Raw genomic sequence first — 15587 nt, forward strand, 5'->3', positions numbered from 1 at the left:
CACATTTTTAAACTAGTAAGATTTTTGTTTTTTATACTTAATGTTTGCACTTAGATAAAACTGGGTTGTTCTCAAGCTGGTAATGCAAAAAAAATGTAACTTGTTTTTTTTGTATTTTTTTAGACTTCATTCACACATGTGAGAACCTCTGTCATGAAGGAGAATGTGGCCCCTGTACACGTACATCTAATATATCCTGCCGATGTGGTTTCAAAACAAAGGTATGCTGTGTATGAATTTTACTTTAACATTTTTTGTATTTACAGCAAAATAAAATTTCAGAGGCTCCATGGTCATACAAAAATATGCAATCTTGGATTGTTGTGGAGGAGAAGCATTGTTCTAAATGGAAAGGCATTCTTACTTTTGGTGTCTTATGGTGGGAGGGAAATTTAGGTTTTAAAATATAACTATAAATTGATGATGTATAATGTATGGCATTACTCCTAATAAAATCTGAGAAATCCAAGCTTATCTTTTTATAAAACACAACATATTGCACAGTACTGTACAACAGTTAACCAAGGGATAAAACTAAAAAAAAAATCAAGCAAAATAGATGCAAAAAAAATGGGTTAACATGGGAAAAAGTCACTATTTCAACAAGTTCTCAGCTTGAAAAATGGGAGAAAACGAAGTAATGATCTCAAAGTGAATAATGGGGAAGAGAGTTCTCTATATGATGATCATATCCCCCCTTAAGTGTTCAGCTAATCTCTCCTCGTAGCTGAGCTCCTCCAGTCCTTTTATTAGTTTAGTTGCCCTTCTCTGCACTCGCTCCAATTCCACAATGTCCTTTTTGTGAACTGGTGCCCAAAAATGGACTGCATATTCCAGATGTGGTCTGACCAATGCTTTGTACAGGGGCAGGATTATGTATCCATCTCTGCAGTCTATTCCTCTTTTAATACAAGACCGCACTTTACTAGCTTTAGATATTGCAGCTTGGCATTGCATGCTGTTATTAAGTCTATGATCTACCAGAACCCCCAGATCCTTTTCCATTTCTGACTCCCCCAAATGTATTCCCCCTAGACAGTATGAAGCATGCGTGTTCTTAGCCACCAAGTGCATAATTTTACATTTATCTATATTAAATGTCATTTGCCACTTGGCTGCCCAATCAAACAAAACATGCAGGTCTGCTTGTAGACATCCTGTATGGACCTAATTCCATTACATAGTTTGGTGTCATCTGCAAACACAGAAATGGTATTTTTGATCCCAAACATTTTTAAAGATGTTAAACAGTAAAGGTCCCAACACTGATTCCTGGGGTACACCACTAATAACCTTAGACCATTCGGAGTATGAATCATTAATTACAACTCTCTGGTGACCGTCTTTAAGCAAGTTCTCTATCCATTTACAGATTGACTTATCTAATCCTATTTAGGGCAGTGACATTTCTATTATGAATTTGGACTTGAGCTCTGCCTTTTTTCCTTTGTGTACGCAGAGCTAAAAAAAAAGGTGTTTAGTAAATCCACCTTTTCTTTATCCCCAGTTACCACTCCAGAGGCATCCTTTAAGGGGCCTACATGCCCTGATCTGATCTTTTTGCTATTAATATATTTTAAAAATTATATCAATTTCAATGTATGAATTGCTTGACCCTGAAAAGTTGTATCAAAGAATATTGGCCAAGTTTTAGTAAGGCCAAAATTTTTAAATCGGTGAAGGACTGTGGAGGAACATGTTGATCTGTTTATTATAGACTCTCCACAAACCAATGTATACCTTTCGGATGGTGTTTGCAAGTGAAGGAAATTAGTTTGTGGTGTATACTATATGAAAAGAAGTTTGTGGTTAAGGATAATGGAAATGAATGAGGCCACATGCAAGGTAAGGACTGGTTGGTATAGCACACGATAAAAACAATAGAAGCAGAAGAGGTAAGGAAAGGTAAAGGTGTTGGGACAGACAAAGAAACATATTGGCAAGCGTTTTTCATACCAGACCATCACACCTATTTTTGTTGGCAATCTATTTCCAAAACCATGGGCATCAAGATGTCATTGCTCATTCTGTTTTGTTTTTGCAGCTTTATCATCTTTCATTCATTTGGAATGATTTGCCATTAAACTTTGTAGTGTGTATATGCAAGTGTACATCCATCAAGCCAAAAGAGCATTTGTCACTTCTTGTCTATTGTAAGTGTCCAAAGACTTGGTTCTCAGTCAGCATTGCAGTTAATCCCATTGATCTTTGTTAGGTTTGAGGTGAGGATTTAGGACCTTTACCTGGAGATACCTAAACTCAAAAACATACTCTTGATGTTGTAGCATGTTGTTATTTAGAGGGAGTTCACAGAACTAAGTGAATGTATGGCAGTACAAATGTAAAATTACAGTAAATATCCCTATCACAAAATATCATAGCAGTGTTCTCTCCAGCCACTATTAGCCAGATGCACCCCCTGGAACGTTTTAAGTAACCACCTGGCTGTTTTTGGGTGGTTACTGAAAAGTTAGGTCACAATACAGGAGCCACCAACCACATAGAGCTTCTTCCCACGCAGCTTAAAAGATTCTAGGGAGAACACTGCTTTAGGCTATGCATAAGGTTGAGAAGAGCCAGTTACTGCAAGTGTTAAAACCACATGTAGGCTGAAATAGGTTAGTTCTTCTCTCTTCCTTTTTCCTCATTGCATAAAATAAAATGTAAGGACATTTATATGTGTTACATTTATATGTTTATATATGCTATTTAGTTTAAATCTGAACATTTTAGGTAAATGCATATGTTAGATTTATATACTCCTGTTTGCAGTACAATGACGATACAATTTTCAGCTGTAGTAGAACATTTGTTTTACAACTATAACATTTCTATACAAACCTAATTTGCAGTACGTATTTTGAGAAACTACAGAAAATATCACAATGACCTTTATTGCTTTATGTACAAGTGTTTTATTGTTTTCCAAGTTTAAAATCGTGTCCCTTTTTAACAGGACGTTCCCTGTGTGCTGATAAAGAATGAAGGTAAGAAACAAATAAAGTGACTGGTAACTGATGTAGTAGCTCAGGGTAGCTATACCTTCTTATATCCCATGTCCTTACTATTCTTTTACATGCTGCCATTGCATATCTCATGCCATGGCAAATAAATATCCCCTTTTGATTTTCATTTTTTTGAAGTTTGCTAAATTCAAATCAATAATTTTTACCTAAACTGTCTCGTCACATTTCAGTGTTAAATGCGTGTTTAGCAGTGTGTAGCTTAATTTTCAATCATTGCACCATTATTTTAAGCTTTGCCGCCAATATACAAGAGAGGAATCAATATTTGTTGTGCAAGATGTGGTTATTTTCTAGACTTGCAAGAAAAGAAAGATGGTAGCCAACCATTTTATGTTTTTTGGTAGAATTTTAGGGAGTGAGGGATAAATAAGAGCACCCCACCTAATGTGTAATGTCCATACATCTTTATCCCAAAGTGCCAACACTTTTCAGGGGCTAGAGGAACCCCTCCTTTCTACGAGAATAAAAACCTTTCAGAAGTTGTGTGTGGCACTCTCATTTATGTGATTTCTGATTTATAGCACCACTAAAAATCTTTAGAGTGTATTCATTAAAAGTTAATGACTGTGTAAAAAAGAGATTATTAAGGGAGTCCACCGAGAGACCTGTGCCAAATGTGAAGATGTCTCAGTACCTGAAATTGTGAAGTCTTTATATGCTGTGGTTCCCTGTTGCAGGTTTATGTAAAGCTGCGTACACACTTGCAATTTTTGTCGTTGGAAAGGATCTTTCACGATCCTTTCCAACGACAAGGGGCTGCAAGATGCATGAACGATGCTGTACATACAGCACCGTTCATGCTCTATGGAGAGGGGAGGGGGGAGAGCGACGGAGCGGCACCCTGCTGCGCGCTCTCCCCTTCCCTTTCATTACGATCGGCTGTCGTCCATCGTCCGTGGATCCGGCAGGTCGGTCGTTCGGACGATGGACGACACCGACTGTACACACGGAAGATTTTCGCCCGATAATTGGCCGATGCCGATTATCGGGCGATAAAAATCTGCTGTGTGTACGTAGCTTAAGAGTCTCAAAAGTCACTGTTATCTAAAACTCCCAGGACCTCTCATAGACAATGTGCTAGACAGTACCTGAGTGACACTGAGGTCAACTATAAGAAGGTTTTATGGCTTGATGGATTTAAAATTATTCTTTTTGGCCAGCATGCTAATCTCCTATGTTTGATGTAGGTTTGTTTTGCAGGTTCAAGTTGGCAGGAATCTTTGTGATTCTTGCAGCCTCTGTTTGCCAGATTGTAGAGATCTTCCGATATTTGTGACCTAACCACACAAACTCAGTGCTGTAAATGCTGTTGTATCAATGTGAATCTCCCACATATTTAACTGGAAAGGAGTGTATACTTCTGGAGATATTTCTTATTTTTAATATACATTGTAAATACCTTTTGTAAATTTCATTTTTCACTTTTGACACATCAGAAGCTATTTGTAATTAATATTGTAAAAAATATATATCAAAAATAAAATACACTGTTATGTTTGAGTTTTGGAGCGTTTTACATTTGGCTGAACACTATATGGAGCTTGCCAGTTGCTGAGCAGGATTTACCTGCTGTGATGACTAACAAAAGTATTGAGCTATTGGTATATTAGCTTTCAGGAAAAACATTTTCAGTGCTTTGTCCAGGTTTTTGGCAGGAATATGTATTTGTATGTCTTCTTTGTCCTTCCAAAATGTTTATCAATTAGAATCTAAACAATACAGTACAGGATTCTGATACTTGATATTGAAAATTATTATAAAAATAAACCACCAAACCAGTTAATCATAACTAAAAAAAAATTTATTGTAGGAGACTTCACATTTATTTGTGACAAGCGTTGTAACAAGAAACGCCAGTGTGGGCGACATAAATGCAGTGAAATTTGCTGCGTGGTAAGTAACATCTTACATTCATACACTGGTGTTTTAAAACAAGAAATTTAAATCTACAAATTTAACTTTTTTTCTTTTATATCCAGCTTGTGAACATTTTAAAATGAAGGCAGTTTTGGTAACTTTATAAATAGATTAACTTTTTTGGGTATTCGCACGCTGTACTGCAATTGACAGTTTTTTTTCTGAAATTGCTTTTATTGAAATTAAAGGGTATCTTGTCACAAAAGGTAATATTTTTGTTGTTCCTGCTAATGTAATTGCTTGTCTGCTTTTTTTTTTTTTTTTTTTTTTTTTTTTTTTTTTTTTGCTATGTATTATGCTAGGTGGACAACTTTTCTCTTTAACAGTTGCTATTTTTCTCAGAATATATACTATCCAACTGATAATTTAGCCAGTCCAAAACTACACCTGTGTGCTTCGTGCACCTACAAAGTTGCACGTCACTGCCTGTAACTTCACCCTTTAAAATAAATGTCACCTAGAGGCTATTAACAACTAATATTTTTTTTTTCTATTTTTTTAGCTGGTAAAGCCATGTTAGAGTTGACATGTTTTAAGAAAAGTTCATGCTGTTTGTTTGAATTCTGTTTTGTAAAAACCCCCAGCAGTAACCTTTTAACCCCCCTGGCGGTATTCTAATTCTACATTAAAAAAACTTGCCTTGTTCCATTGGCGTTCCCCAGTGTCCTGCAGGTCCTCGGGACACGTCTTCTTCCTTCGATCATCAGCCGGCGACTGCAGAGGCGTTCTTCAGGGTTTCCCCGTGACGTCAGTGCGGGCGGGAGGATCGGCAGGAAATTCAAATAATTTTGTATTGGATTCAATACAAAATAGCTGTTTTGAGTCCAATACAAAGAAATCTTTATATAATAAATATAAATAAAAATATATATATATATATATATATATATATGTGTATGTATATTATACAATATACATTCTACTGTACAGTTATTTATTTTTTTAACAAACTTTTGTGTTTATTTTTTTAAAGTTTATTATTAAATGTATTAAATATTGGATATATTTCAGTGAGTTATGCCTAAGAATTAAAAGCCTACGATGTAAAATAAATTTCCATGCAAAAAATTGTAATGCTTTTTGCATGAAAATACGGACAGAATGAGAACGCTAGGGCGGTTTTAATGTGTCAATAATAAATTGAATAGGCCACAGTTTAGCATTAGTCAATAGGATGACCTGTCCATGGTTCTTTCCTGTGAACTAGGGGTGTGATGGCAGGCGTTATCCAACAATATCCCCTGCTATCTGGAATCCCAGAAATTCACAAACTAAATAACCTAGCACACCACTCGCTATTCTACCCATTACTGCGTATAAAAAAAATTCTCCAATTTCCTTACTCTTGCTTTAACAGTCTATCTCTGTGTGTTTTGCAAAAACACTTTCATAGAGTTGCACATATTTCCTTTAAAACACATTTGTTTTCACTGGAATGGTGTAACCATAACTAGCAAACATTTGCAATACAATACTACAACATGATTCCTAATCACTAAATGAAAGTAGATTTTTTTTCCACCAGAAATACAGGCATGCTGGAATTCGAGTAACAAACTGACAGAACTAGGGAGAATGCTGAGCATAAAGGGGATGCAACGGTTTCCATTTTATTGTAAAAATGTAGATGTAAAAATTTAAGAAAAGCAATATAGCATATACACATACCATTGGAATACAGTCTGGACGCTTTCTAGGGGAATCAATGACTTTAGATTCGCTCTAAACTCTCCCAGTTAACCTTGCAGAGTGAGTTAACAAGGAATTGATTTGCAAAAGCAGTTACCCCAAAAATTTTCAGAGTAACGATTTTAACTTTTAATACCCTGCCTGAATAGCACTCCAAGAACTCCAAAAACTCTGATATCTCAATAAAGAGGGGCTGTCACCTGCACTATAGTATCATAAAGCAACTTGTTAGCTCTTTTTGAGGTGGTAAAAATATATTTAAAAAAATTACATTGACTTCATAAATTTTGCTAACAACATGTAAAACTGAGGATTAGCAAATAACCTAATAATACAATTGACTTATAAAGTTAGTCATATGTGATTTTTACACCTCTCACTTCAATATTTGTAAACAGGACAAAGAACATAAGTGCTCTTTAATTTGTGGTCATAAGCTCAATTGTGGCCTTCACAGATGTGATCAACCTTGTCATCGTGGGAACTGTCAGAACTGTTGGCAAACAAGTAAGATATAAATATATGTCATATTTTAAAGACTTGTGTTATATTTATTTATTATATGTGCAGCTGCATTGATCAGTGCCCGTTACATTGCCTTTCCAAAAAAAAGAAAAAAGTTGCACACCTATTTTTTGATTATATGCACTTGCTATGGTATCCTTTTGAAAATGCAATTTCACAACATTTATTTCTTTCCAGAGTTGCAATTATTTTTCATTAAGTCTAAACCACTTCTTCTTTAGCACCTGTCAAATATTCTCAATGGGCTTAAGGTCTGGACACTGAGGTGGCCAGTGCTTGTGTTAAAATGACAGCTCTATGGACATTGTTTTCGCTTGAGCCCAATGAATCCTAGCATTGTCATCTTGGAATATGCTTGTACCATAAGGGAAGGAAGAAAAAGACAAGGCAAGTTGCAGAAAGGTTTAGAATGATTCAGGTGATAGCAGTACAACAGTATATCTGTGATGAGGCATTAGATCAGTTTTGGAAGGATAAAAGGAAATTAAGAAACAATGTGTCAAGTATGATAAATTTTAGGGGTTTAAATGTGAAATAGCATGTAACCATGAACAAAAACAGTTTTATTATTTTATATTTAATATCTAATGTTTTTTTTTTTCCTCAGGTTTTGATGAACTTGCTTGTTACTGTGGGGAATCTGTGATTTTTCCTCCAGTACCTTGTGGCACAAGACCTCCTGAGTGTAAGAAACCCTGTACAAGGCAACATGAGTGTGATCATCCAGGTAGTTTTATTGCAAGATTTTTAATTTCTTAAGTTGCCATATTTTCTTTTGTCCTGTAAGTTTGATTATACATTTGGCATCCCACCTCCCTACTAATAAACCTTCCAGCTCTTTTGCATACCCTAAATGCCATCCAAACATACTGCTACTGCCCACAGCCTCTAAGAGCATTGGTCTTCAAACTGGATGATGTGTAAAGTGAATAGTAAAAATGTATATGTATAAATTATTTACATTACCAGAATAACCTTTTCCCCATTAACATTTTGTTTTTTGATTTATACTGAGAGTGGATATAGCCCAGTCCTAGACAAATATAGGCCATAAACCAATGAGATCTATTGCAGAGAGGTCAGTAATCCATAGTTCTCCCCAAGGCCTTTTTCCTGGGCATTACGCTCAGCACTCGTGACTTTCCTGTCCACGTGTCATCAACAGCTCTAATCTTAACAGATGGCAGCAGAGCTGCTTGTACCCAGAAGATTCTGAACATTTCAGAGTGCTGACGAGAGAGGTGGGTGGAGAGCATTGTTTGCAGGGGGACACTGGCAGTCTTAGCACTATCTGCTAGAACTTGCTGATTGTTTTATCTTAAAAAAAAAAAATGTCTGTAAGATCTATCTATCCGGGTGGTTGTGTACAAGTGGACTTGTGTAATGGCTGTGAAGAGATTGCTTGCCATTTTCTGCAGCGTAACAACTGTGTTCAAACCTTCATACAATCTAAACAGTTTGCCCCCCAAGAATGGGGGGTCAAAAATGTAAAAACTTGAGAAAATCGAATACTGTTTCAAAAGCAAGTGTTCCTAGAACTCCAAATTAAAAATGGAAATTTGAGACTCCCAGGGTGTCCTAAATAGCAAGTAGCATTGGGTTGGGCCCACTAAATTTATATCTACCTGTCTGCTTCTCTTCTTTGAACCACAACCACATGTGACTATCCCTTTCTAAAATGTCATTACTACAGCATCTTTAGAACCTAAGCAATTCTACCCAAGAAATTGTGCTGCCCTATTACACAATACTGCCCACTTCTAACATTTGAACGAATATTTCTCTGGAATTGGGAAGTGTAGGAACTGAAAATGTAGGTACAAGGCATCACCTTGGCTTCATTAGAACATAAACTCTGTTCCAGAGAAATAGGGGTTCAAAAAAGAGACGCATGCAGGGTAGCATAGCATAGTTCTCACCAGAGGGTTTTAGCTGGTTGCTCCGCTCAGCTTCTGTGCCTCCCCCGCCCACCTCTCCTCGGCAGCTCTCATCCTCTGCACGGGCTAGGACTAGGGGGATTGCAAACAGGAGGATTCTCAGGGCTGCAAGAATGATTGCAGCCCTGAGAATCTACTACGATCCCGGGGCACTTGAGGTTAATTAAAATGTAGTGCCAGGGATTTTAATGATTTCCTCAATCTTCTGAAACTTCATCACTATGGCATCATTAGAAAATGAACTTTGCGCACTTAAATTTATGGGGTTAAGGTACTGGAAGGTTACAGTCATATGCAACAAGGACATTTTTTTTTTTTTTTTTTTTTTTTTTTAATGTATGCCATGGTGGTGAAAGGTGATCTCCTACTTCCACCTATATTTTTGTTTCCCTGCGCCTCTTCATTCTAGAGAAATTGGGGTTTGTGGTAGAGATGCAGACAGATATGTGTAACAGAGCAGGCAGCATATTTTGCTAGGTGGAGATTTATGTTCTCATAATGCCATAGTAATTACATTGTAAAAATGTTTAGCCACATGTGTCCCCCACTTGCACCTACAGTTTCAGTTTCCTATGCCTCCAGGTGTACCTTAAAAATGTTTAAGTCAATACAACCAATGGTTTAGGAGATATAAAGGTTTGAACACAGCGAGCTGTTAGGTTGCAGAATATGACATGCAGCTTACGCACACACACCACACCACACCACACTGCTGATGACCTCATTACACACTGCGGATAAATGTCACAGCCAGTTTTTGGGGTTTTTTTTATAGAATATGGGCAGTGATGAGAGGGGGTCACTGGCTGTTTTGTCCCCATCTGATATCACATGCATGATGCTATTAAAGCATCACCACATTTTTAACATTTATATTAAAGAATGACTTTCTCTTTTATGTAATGGAAAAATGTGTTTTTTTGTTTTTTGGGGAGGACCTCTCCCCCTCAGTCTTTACTTACATTTCGGTAAAGACCAAAGGGGAAATCTGCAGCCTCCTGGGATATTTGTGTCACATATCCCAAGAAGCTCTGGGCTGCTCTTTCTGTGCATGCATCTTCAGAGGCTTTCTTATAAAGTAAAAAAAAGTGTTCAACCTCATCCATGCGCAGTGCAAAGCAGCACTGAACGTACGTGAGCATCAGAGAAAAGGTGTAAAGCTGAGCCAGCATGGGCCTGCTGGGTTAACTTTGTAAAAGGATCAAGTGAAAAGAAAATGTTTTCACAAAAGTTTACTTTAAATATAGCCTCAGGAGCACATCCGAAGTTAGGCTGAATTTACACTGGCAGTAAGGATACATTTGTCCATTCCTCAGGCTAGGAACCACTGCTGCTTAAAAAACTGCTAAGGTCTGAAAAAGCCCAGCACTTCCCGCCTGTTACCAATCCTAGGTGCCTGGCAGTTGCCAGAAGTCACTCAGGAGGGGTAAATGTTTTTTGCTGCCAATATGAACTAAGCCTAACTTGTTAAACCACATTTATTATACTATTACACTACTACAAAGGAATACGCTCTTAAAACGTAGAACACTAGTATGTTGGGTCACAATACATGGCATTGGACAGTTGTGGCAAAATACATAGAATAGAAAAACTGGATATACTAACGGGGCAGGCATTACAAAGTTAGAACATAGTATAGGGAGAAGGTAGAACACTGAAACAATAAGAGGTTACTAGATACCCATGGCATAAACAACTGGGAGCCACACCCTCTTTTTGACCACCCGGCTGAAAAAAATTTCTGGGGAGAACAATGCATACTATGACAAAAAGCCAGGGTGCAAGTGGAGGCAGGTTATCCTAGCTTTGGCTTTTGCTGTGCATTTGGTATTCTTTCAGCCCTTTTAGCAGTAAGCCTTTGCCCAGACACTAAAAATGCTGACATATTTCTTAAGCTCTTACTTTTGTGGGACAAATGATTTTGGTTTCCACACAGTAATGACGTAGGACAGGGGTGTCAAACTCTGGCCCCCAAAGGAATCCTAAATATGAAGCCTGCTGCTGCATTGAAAGAGCACCGCTACTACAATTCCCGGCATCATTCGCGTCTATAGACCGGCGGGCCCCTCGTTGGACTGTTTTATAGAGGCAAATAATGGCGGGAATTTTAGTAGCAGTGCTATTTCAGTGAAGAGGGAGTTTCAGCGGCGGGCCAGATTTAGCTTCGCATTGGCTGCGTCTGGCATTTCCAGCACTCCCCCATAGAATGGGGGTTACCCATTGTGAAGCAAAACCTCTTTGTTTCTATATGAAATGGTTTTATATCTAATGAGAATGAAAAATTTCCTCATTTTTTTTCAATAAATTTCAAGAATGGCCCGCAGCTTTGTCTAAGTTTTTAATTTTGGCCCCCTGTGTTTTTGAGTTTGACACCCCTGACATAGAACAAGATGTGTAATTTGTAAATATTTTGATTTTAAACAATTATTGGCAACACATATAATATATAATACAAATGTAATTGATATTATATACTCTGATGACATTGGCAAAAAAGGTATCCTTACTCCACTTTAGGTTGGCTTTGAAAGAATTTGTCTGATAGGGGATCAGTAGTATCATTAGACACAGGGTCAAAAGCAAACATTGCTGACTTTTTTTTTTAAACATAAAAAGATAAACTTGTGTATATATATATATATCTCCAGTGTATGTGAATTTGTTCCCTCCTTTCTTTTTGTTGTTTAAATACCTATGCACTCCACCTGCTAAATTGCAAACCTAAATAATGTTATGAGTCTGAACTGAAATGTTTTAACTCTAATACATGCCTTGTCCATTTTTTTTTTTTTTTTTTTTTTTTTTTTGCTATTAAAGTTATTTGTTAGGTGTTCTGGTTTAGGGACTACTCAGATTTTCATTACCTTACTAAATGTGCTGTAAATGGACTAAAAATTTGATGAGCTTAAGGATGTGACAAAATTACGGGGTTAACCATCCTAGCCAATTTTTTTTTTGCCCGACCTTCGTACGGGCATACCGGCTAGGTGGTTAAGTATATTACTTGTTTATTTTTTCATTGTTGCAGGTGCATACAGGTTTGCTGATTTGTGTGATTGATTTATTATAGGAATATAGGCAAGTCACCTAGCAGATTCATTTCTCACTTTGCTAGGTAATGTTCACCAAACATAATAAATTGAAGTAAAACTTTGGTTACTCCAATCATCCAGTCATGTGTAAACAAAACATGTGTTTTTCTATTTTTTTTTTTTTTTTTTTTTTTTTTAAAGTTATTTGTTAGGTGTTCTGGTTTAGGGACTACTCAGATTTTCATTACCTTACTAAATGTGCTGTAAATGGACTAAAAATTTGATGAGCTATTTGTTTTATACAGAATACAACAGCCAATAATAGTAAATTATGTTGTGTTGTAATGCACTGCATCACACAGATGGGCATTGTTGGTGTATTACCTATTAAAAAAATAAATTACTTAGGTGATGTATCAGATTTATTAGATGTATCACTATCATAGTCTTCATGGGTCAACCTACCTATTAAATGATGCAGAATCTTTATCAGGAATAATTGCCATGTCATTACAATTTTGCTTTTACATTTTTTTCCAGTTTTTCATTCCTGTCACAGTGAAGAGAAATGTCCCCCCTGTACATACCTAACACAGAAATGGTGCATGGGAAAACATGAGGTGAGATAAAATGTTAGTTATGTCAGTGAGCTATGTTCTGATAGAGATACTAATGAAAAATATATAATATAAAATTATACACAAAGTACAGGAAACACCAATAGGCTAATTTCATTATAGCTGTCACACTTTACTCTGCAAACCTCTATTTACCTTGGCATCTTTACCTTGAAACTTTGTGATCATGATCAAAACTGTCTTTACTGCAGTACCTAATATATAGTGTTCAAGAAAATTAACCACCTGAGCGTTACACTGAGGTCTAGATTTCTGTACCAAAAGTGATCCACTGTTTTTCATGAAATTTTTTTTTTAAATTGTAGACCTGTAACTTACAGAAATATGTCCGAACAGGGGTTCTAGTAGATAATATGAATATAAAAAATGTATTTACTTTTATTTTTTTTTATTTTTTTGTATTGGATTGGATACCGGAGTTTGTATTCAATCCAATACAAAATGAGCGTTTGAATTTACCAGTTATGTACTTTGTATTTATTTGAATTATTTTGTGTTGGATTGAGTACAGCAGTTTGTATGCAATCCAATACAAAATGAATGAATGAGTTTCTATTTGAATTTCCCGCACACGCGCCGACGTCATCACGCACGCAGGGAGGAGCCTTCCGGTTTTTTTTTCTCCGCCGCACGGCTTCTCCCTGCAGAGATCATCCGGCGCTGGACGAAGACGGACGTGGACGATCAGCGGGACCAGGTAAGATGCCGGCCGGGATATTGTGTTCAGCCGGCCGGGCGGCAGAACGCAAGATGCCGGGCAGCGGAACACAAGATACCGGCCGGCATCTTACCGGTCCCGCTGGCACCCGACGCTGGAGAGGGAGATCGACGGACGACGATGGGCGGAGGACGACGCTGGAATAGGAAAACGACGCTGGAATAGGAAAACGACGCTGGAATCCTTACCTCCATGGTCCCGCTGGATGTGCACAGCGGGACCATGGAGATAAGGATGTGACAAAATTACGGGGTTAACCATCCTAGCCAATTTTTTTTTTGCCCGACCTTCGTACGGGCATACCGGCTAGGTGGTTAAGTATATTACTTGTTTATTTTTTCATTGTTGCAGGTGCATACAGGTTTGCTGATTTGTGTGATTGATTTATTATAGGAATATAGGCAAGTCACCTAGCAGATTCATTTCTCACTTTGCTAGGTAATGTTCACCAAACATAATAAATTGAAGTAAAACTTTGGTTACTCCAATCATCCAGTCATGTGTAAACAAAACATGTGTTTTTCTATTTTTTTTTTTTTTTTTTTTTTTTAATGTTCTGTATAATCATTACCCTGCTATATGCATATGACCAGGTATTTCTGCTGAATCAATTTCCGTCATATTCACTGAGATAAGTGAAAATTTCTTGCAGAACAATACCTTATTAAATGAACAGCCTGAACTCCTCTGTTAAGTCCACCCATTGTATCTATGAAATATAAGAATCTCAAAGCTATGCTGAAATAATTTTTCAAAAAGAAAATCAGCTGTTGCCAAAAAAACATTGTGTGGCTCTTTGTGAGCTTGCATAGGGCCTGTAGTGCTAAATAGTAAAAAATTAAATTGCACAGAACTTTAATTGCATAACCTCTGTATTTCCCAGCATCTAGAATACCACTTGTGTAAATACTTAAGAAAAAGAGTTTAGTTTTCAACCTGCTAAAAGAAATACATGTTCAATTAATATCAGGTCATAGTTAATCTGTGAGCATGAAGATGCCAAATGCTGGATTTAAGTTAGACTGTGAGTATACCTACTCAGTATTAGCAAATTGGCAGAACCTATCATTTGAATAATTTTGAAATACATGCCATTTTTTTACTTACATTTCTGGTTTCAGTCTTCAGTTTTGGCATTCATTTTGTAAAGACTCAGCTTTCTCATTAAAGAAAATAAAAGAGAATTAGTGGCTGTGTTTTGACATTTTTTTATGCAAATCACCTATGTGATGTATCGGGGAAGGTTCTATTGACAGTGCTATATAAAGACAACACTCATACAGCACACATAAAGTACACACTAGGGAGTTTTTGATGGTTCTTATTTTCAGAAATGTATAAAATACATTGAATTGTTCTCTGAACTAGATCAGCAAGTAAATAGCTATAAGAAACTTTGAAAATTTACTCCTGCATATTAGCTATTTGGATTAGGTTTCTGTGTCACATGGAGTAAGAAAGCTAAAGTGCTTTGGGTGACATTCCTAATGAAGCTTGAATTGAAAGAGATACTAAATGCCAGTACATAGTGTCTGCGTGTTTAATCCCATCTAAAATATAACATCTAAATATAACATCTAAGTTTACTTTTAACCACCCGGCCGGTAAACCCGACCTTGGTTCGGGGTAATAACACTTGCAAAAAGCGTTAAACCCGAACTTTTGTAAGGTGGTTAAACAAACTTTGTATTGCAATCTGATTGTCATACATTGTATGACAATCGGATTACAATTGTAAGAATATACTCACCTGGTCCCCGCAGCTCCTCCAGACACGTCCTTCCTCTTCAGTCTTCTCCCGGCGAGTGCAGTGACGATGTCCGGGGTTTCCCGGTGATATCGCTGCATGCGTCTGTGCGGGAGGCGGGGCGGGAAATTCCAATCACTTTGTATTGAACTCAATACAAAAAAGCTGTATTTAGTCCAATACAAAGAAATCCTTATATAATATATATATGATTCTTCTCCCGGCGAGTGCAGTGACAATCTCTGGGGTTTCCCGGTGACGTCGCTGCATGCGTCTGTGCGGGAGGCGGGGCGGGAAATTCAAATAACATTTTCAGTATTTTTGATTTATTTATGTATTCTTGTTTAAGCTGATT

At 37.1% G+C, this 15587-nt stretch overlaps 1 protein-coding gene across 1 annotated transcript in view; it reads left to right on the forward strand.

Moving 5' to 3' along the window:
• The window catches only part of NFX1 (nuclear transcription factor, X-box binding 1), a 56507-nt gene that overhangs the window by 25017 nt on the left and 15903 nt on the right, over positions 1-15587 (forward strand). The window contains exons 10-15 of the mRNA XM_072411893.1: positions 124-221; positions 2957-2987; positions 4837-4919; positions 7031-7139; positions 7765-7884; positions 12670-12749. Of these exons, the coding sequence (XP_072267994.1) occupies positions 124-221; positions 2957-2987; positions 4837-4919; positions 7031-7139; positions 7765-7884; positions 12670-12749 (521 nt within the window). The remainder of the gene's footprint in view (positions 1-123; positions 222-2956; positions 2988-4836; positions 4920-7030; positions 7140-7764; positions 7885-12669; positions 12750-15587) is intronic.

Source organism: Pyxicephalus adspersus, chromosome 5 (genome assembly GCF_032062135.1).
Source record: "Pyxicephalus adspersus chromosome 5, UCB_Pads_2.0, whole genome shotgun sequence".
Lineage (NCBI taxonomy): Eukaryota > Metazoa > Chordata > Amphibia > Anura > Pyxicephalidae > Pyxicephalus > Pyxicephalus adspersus.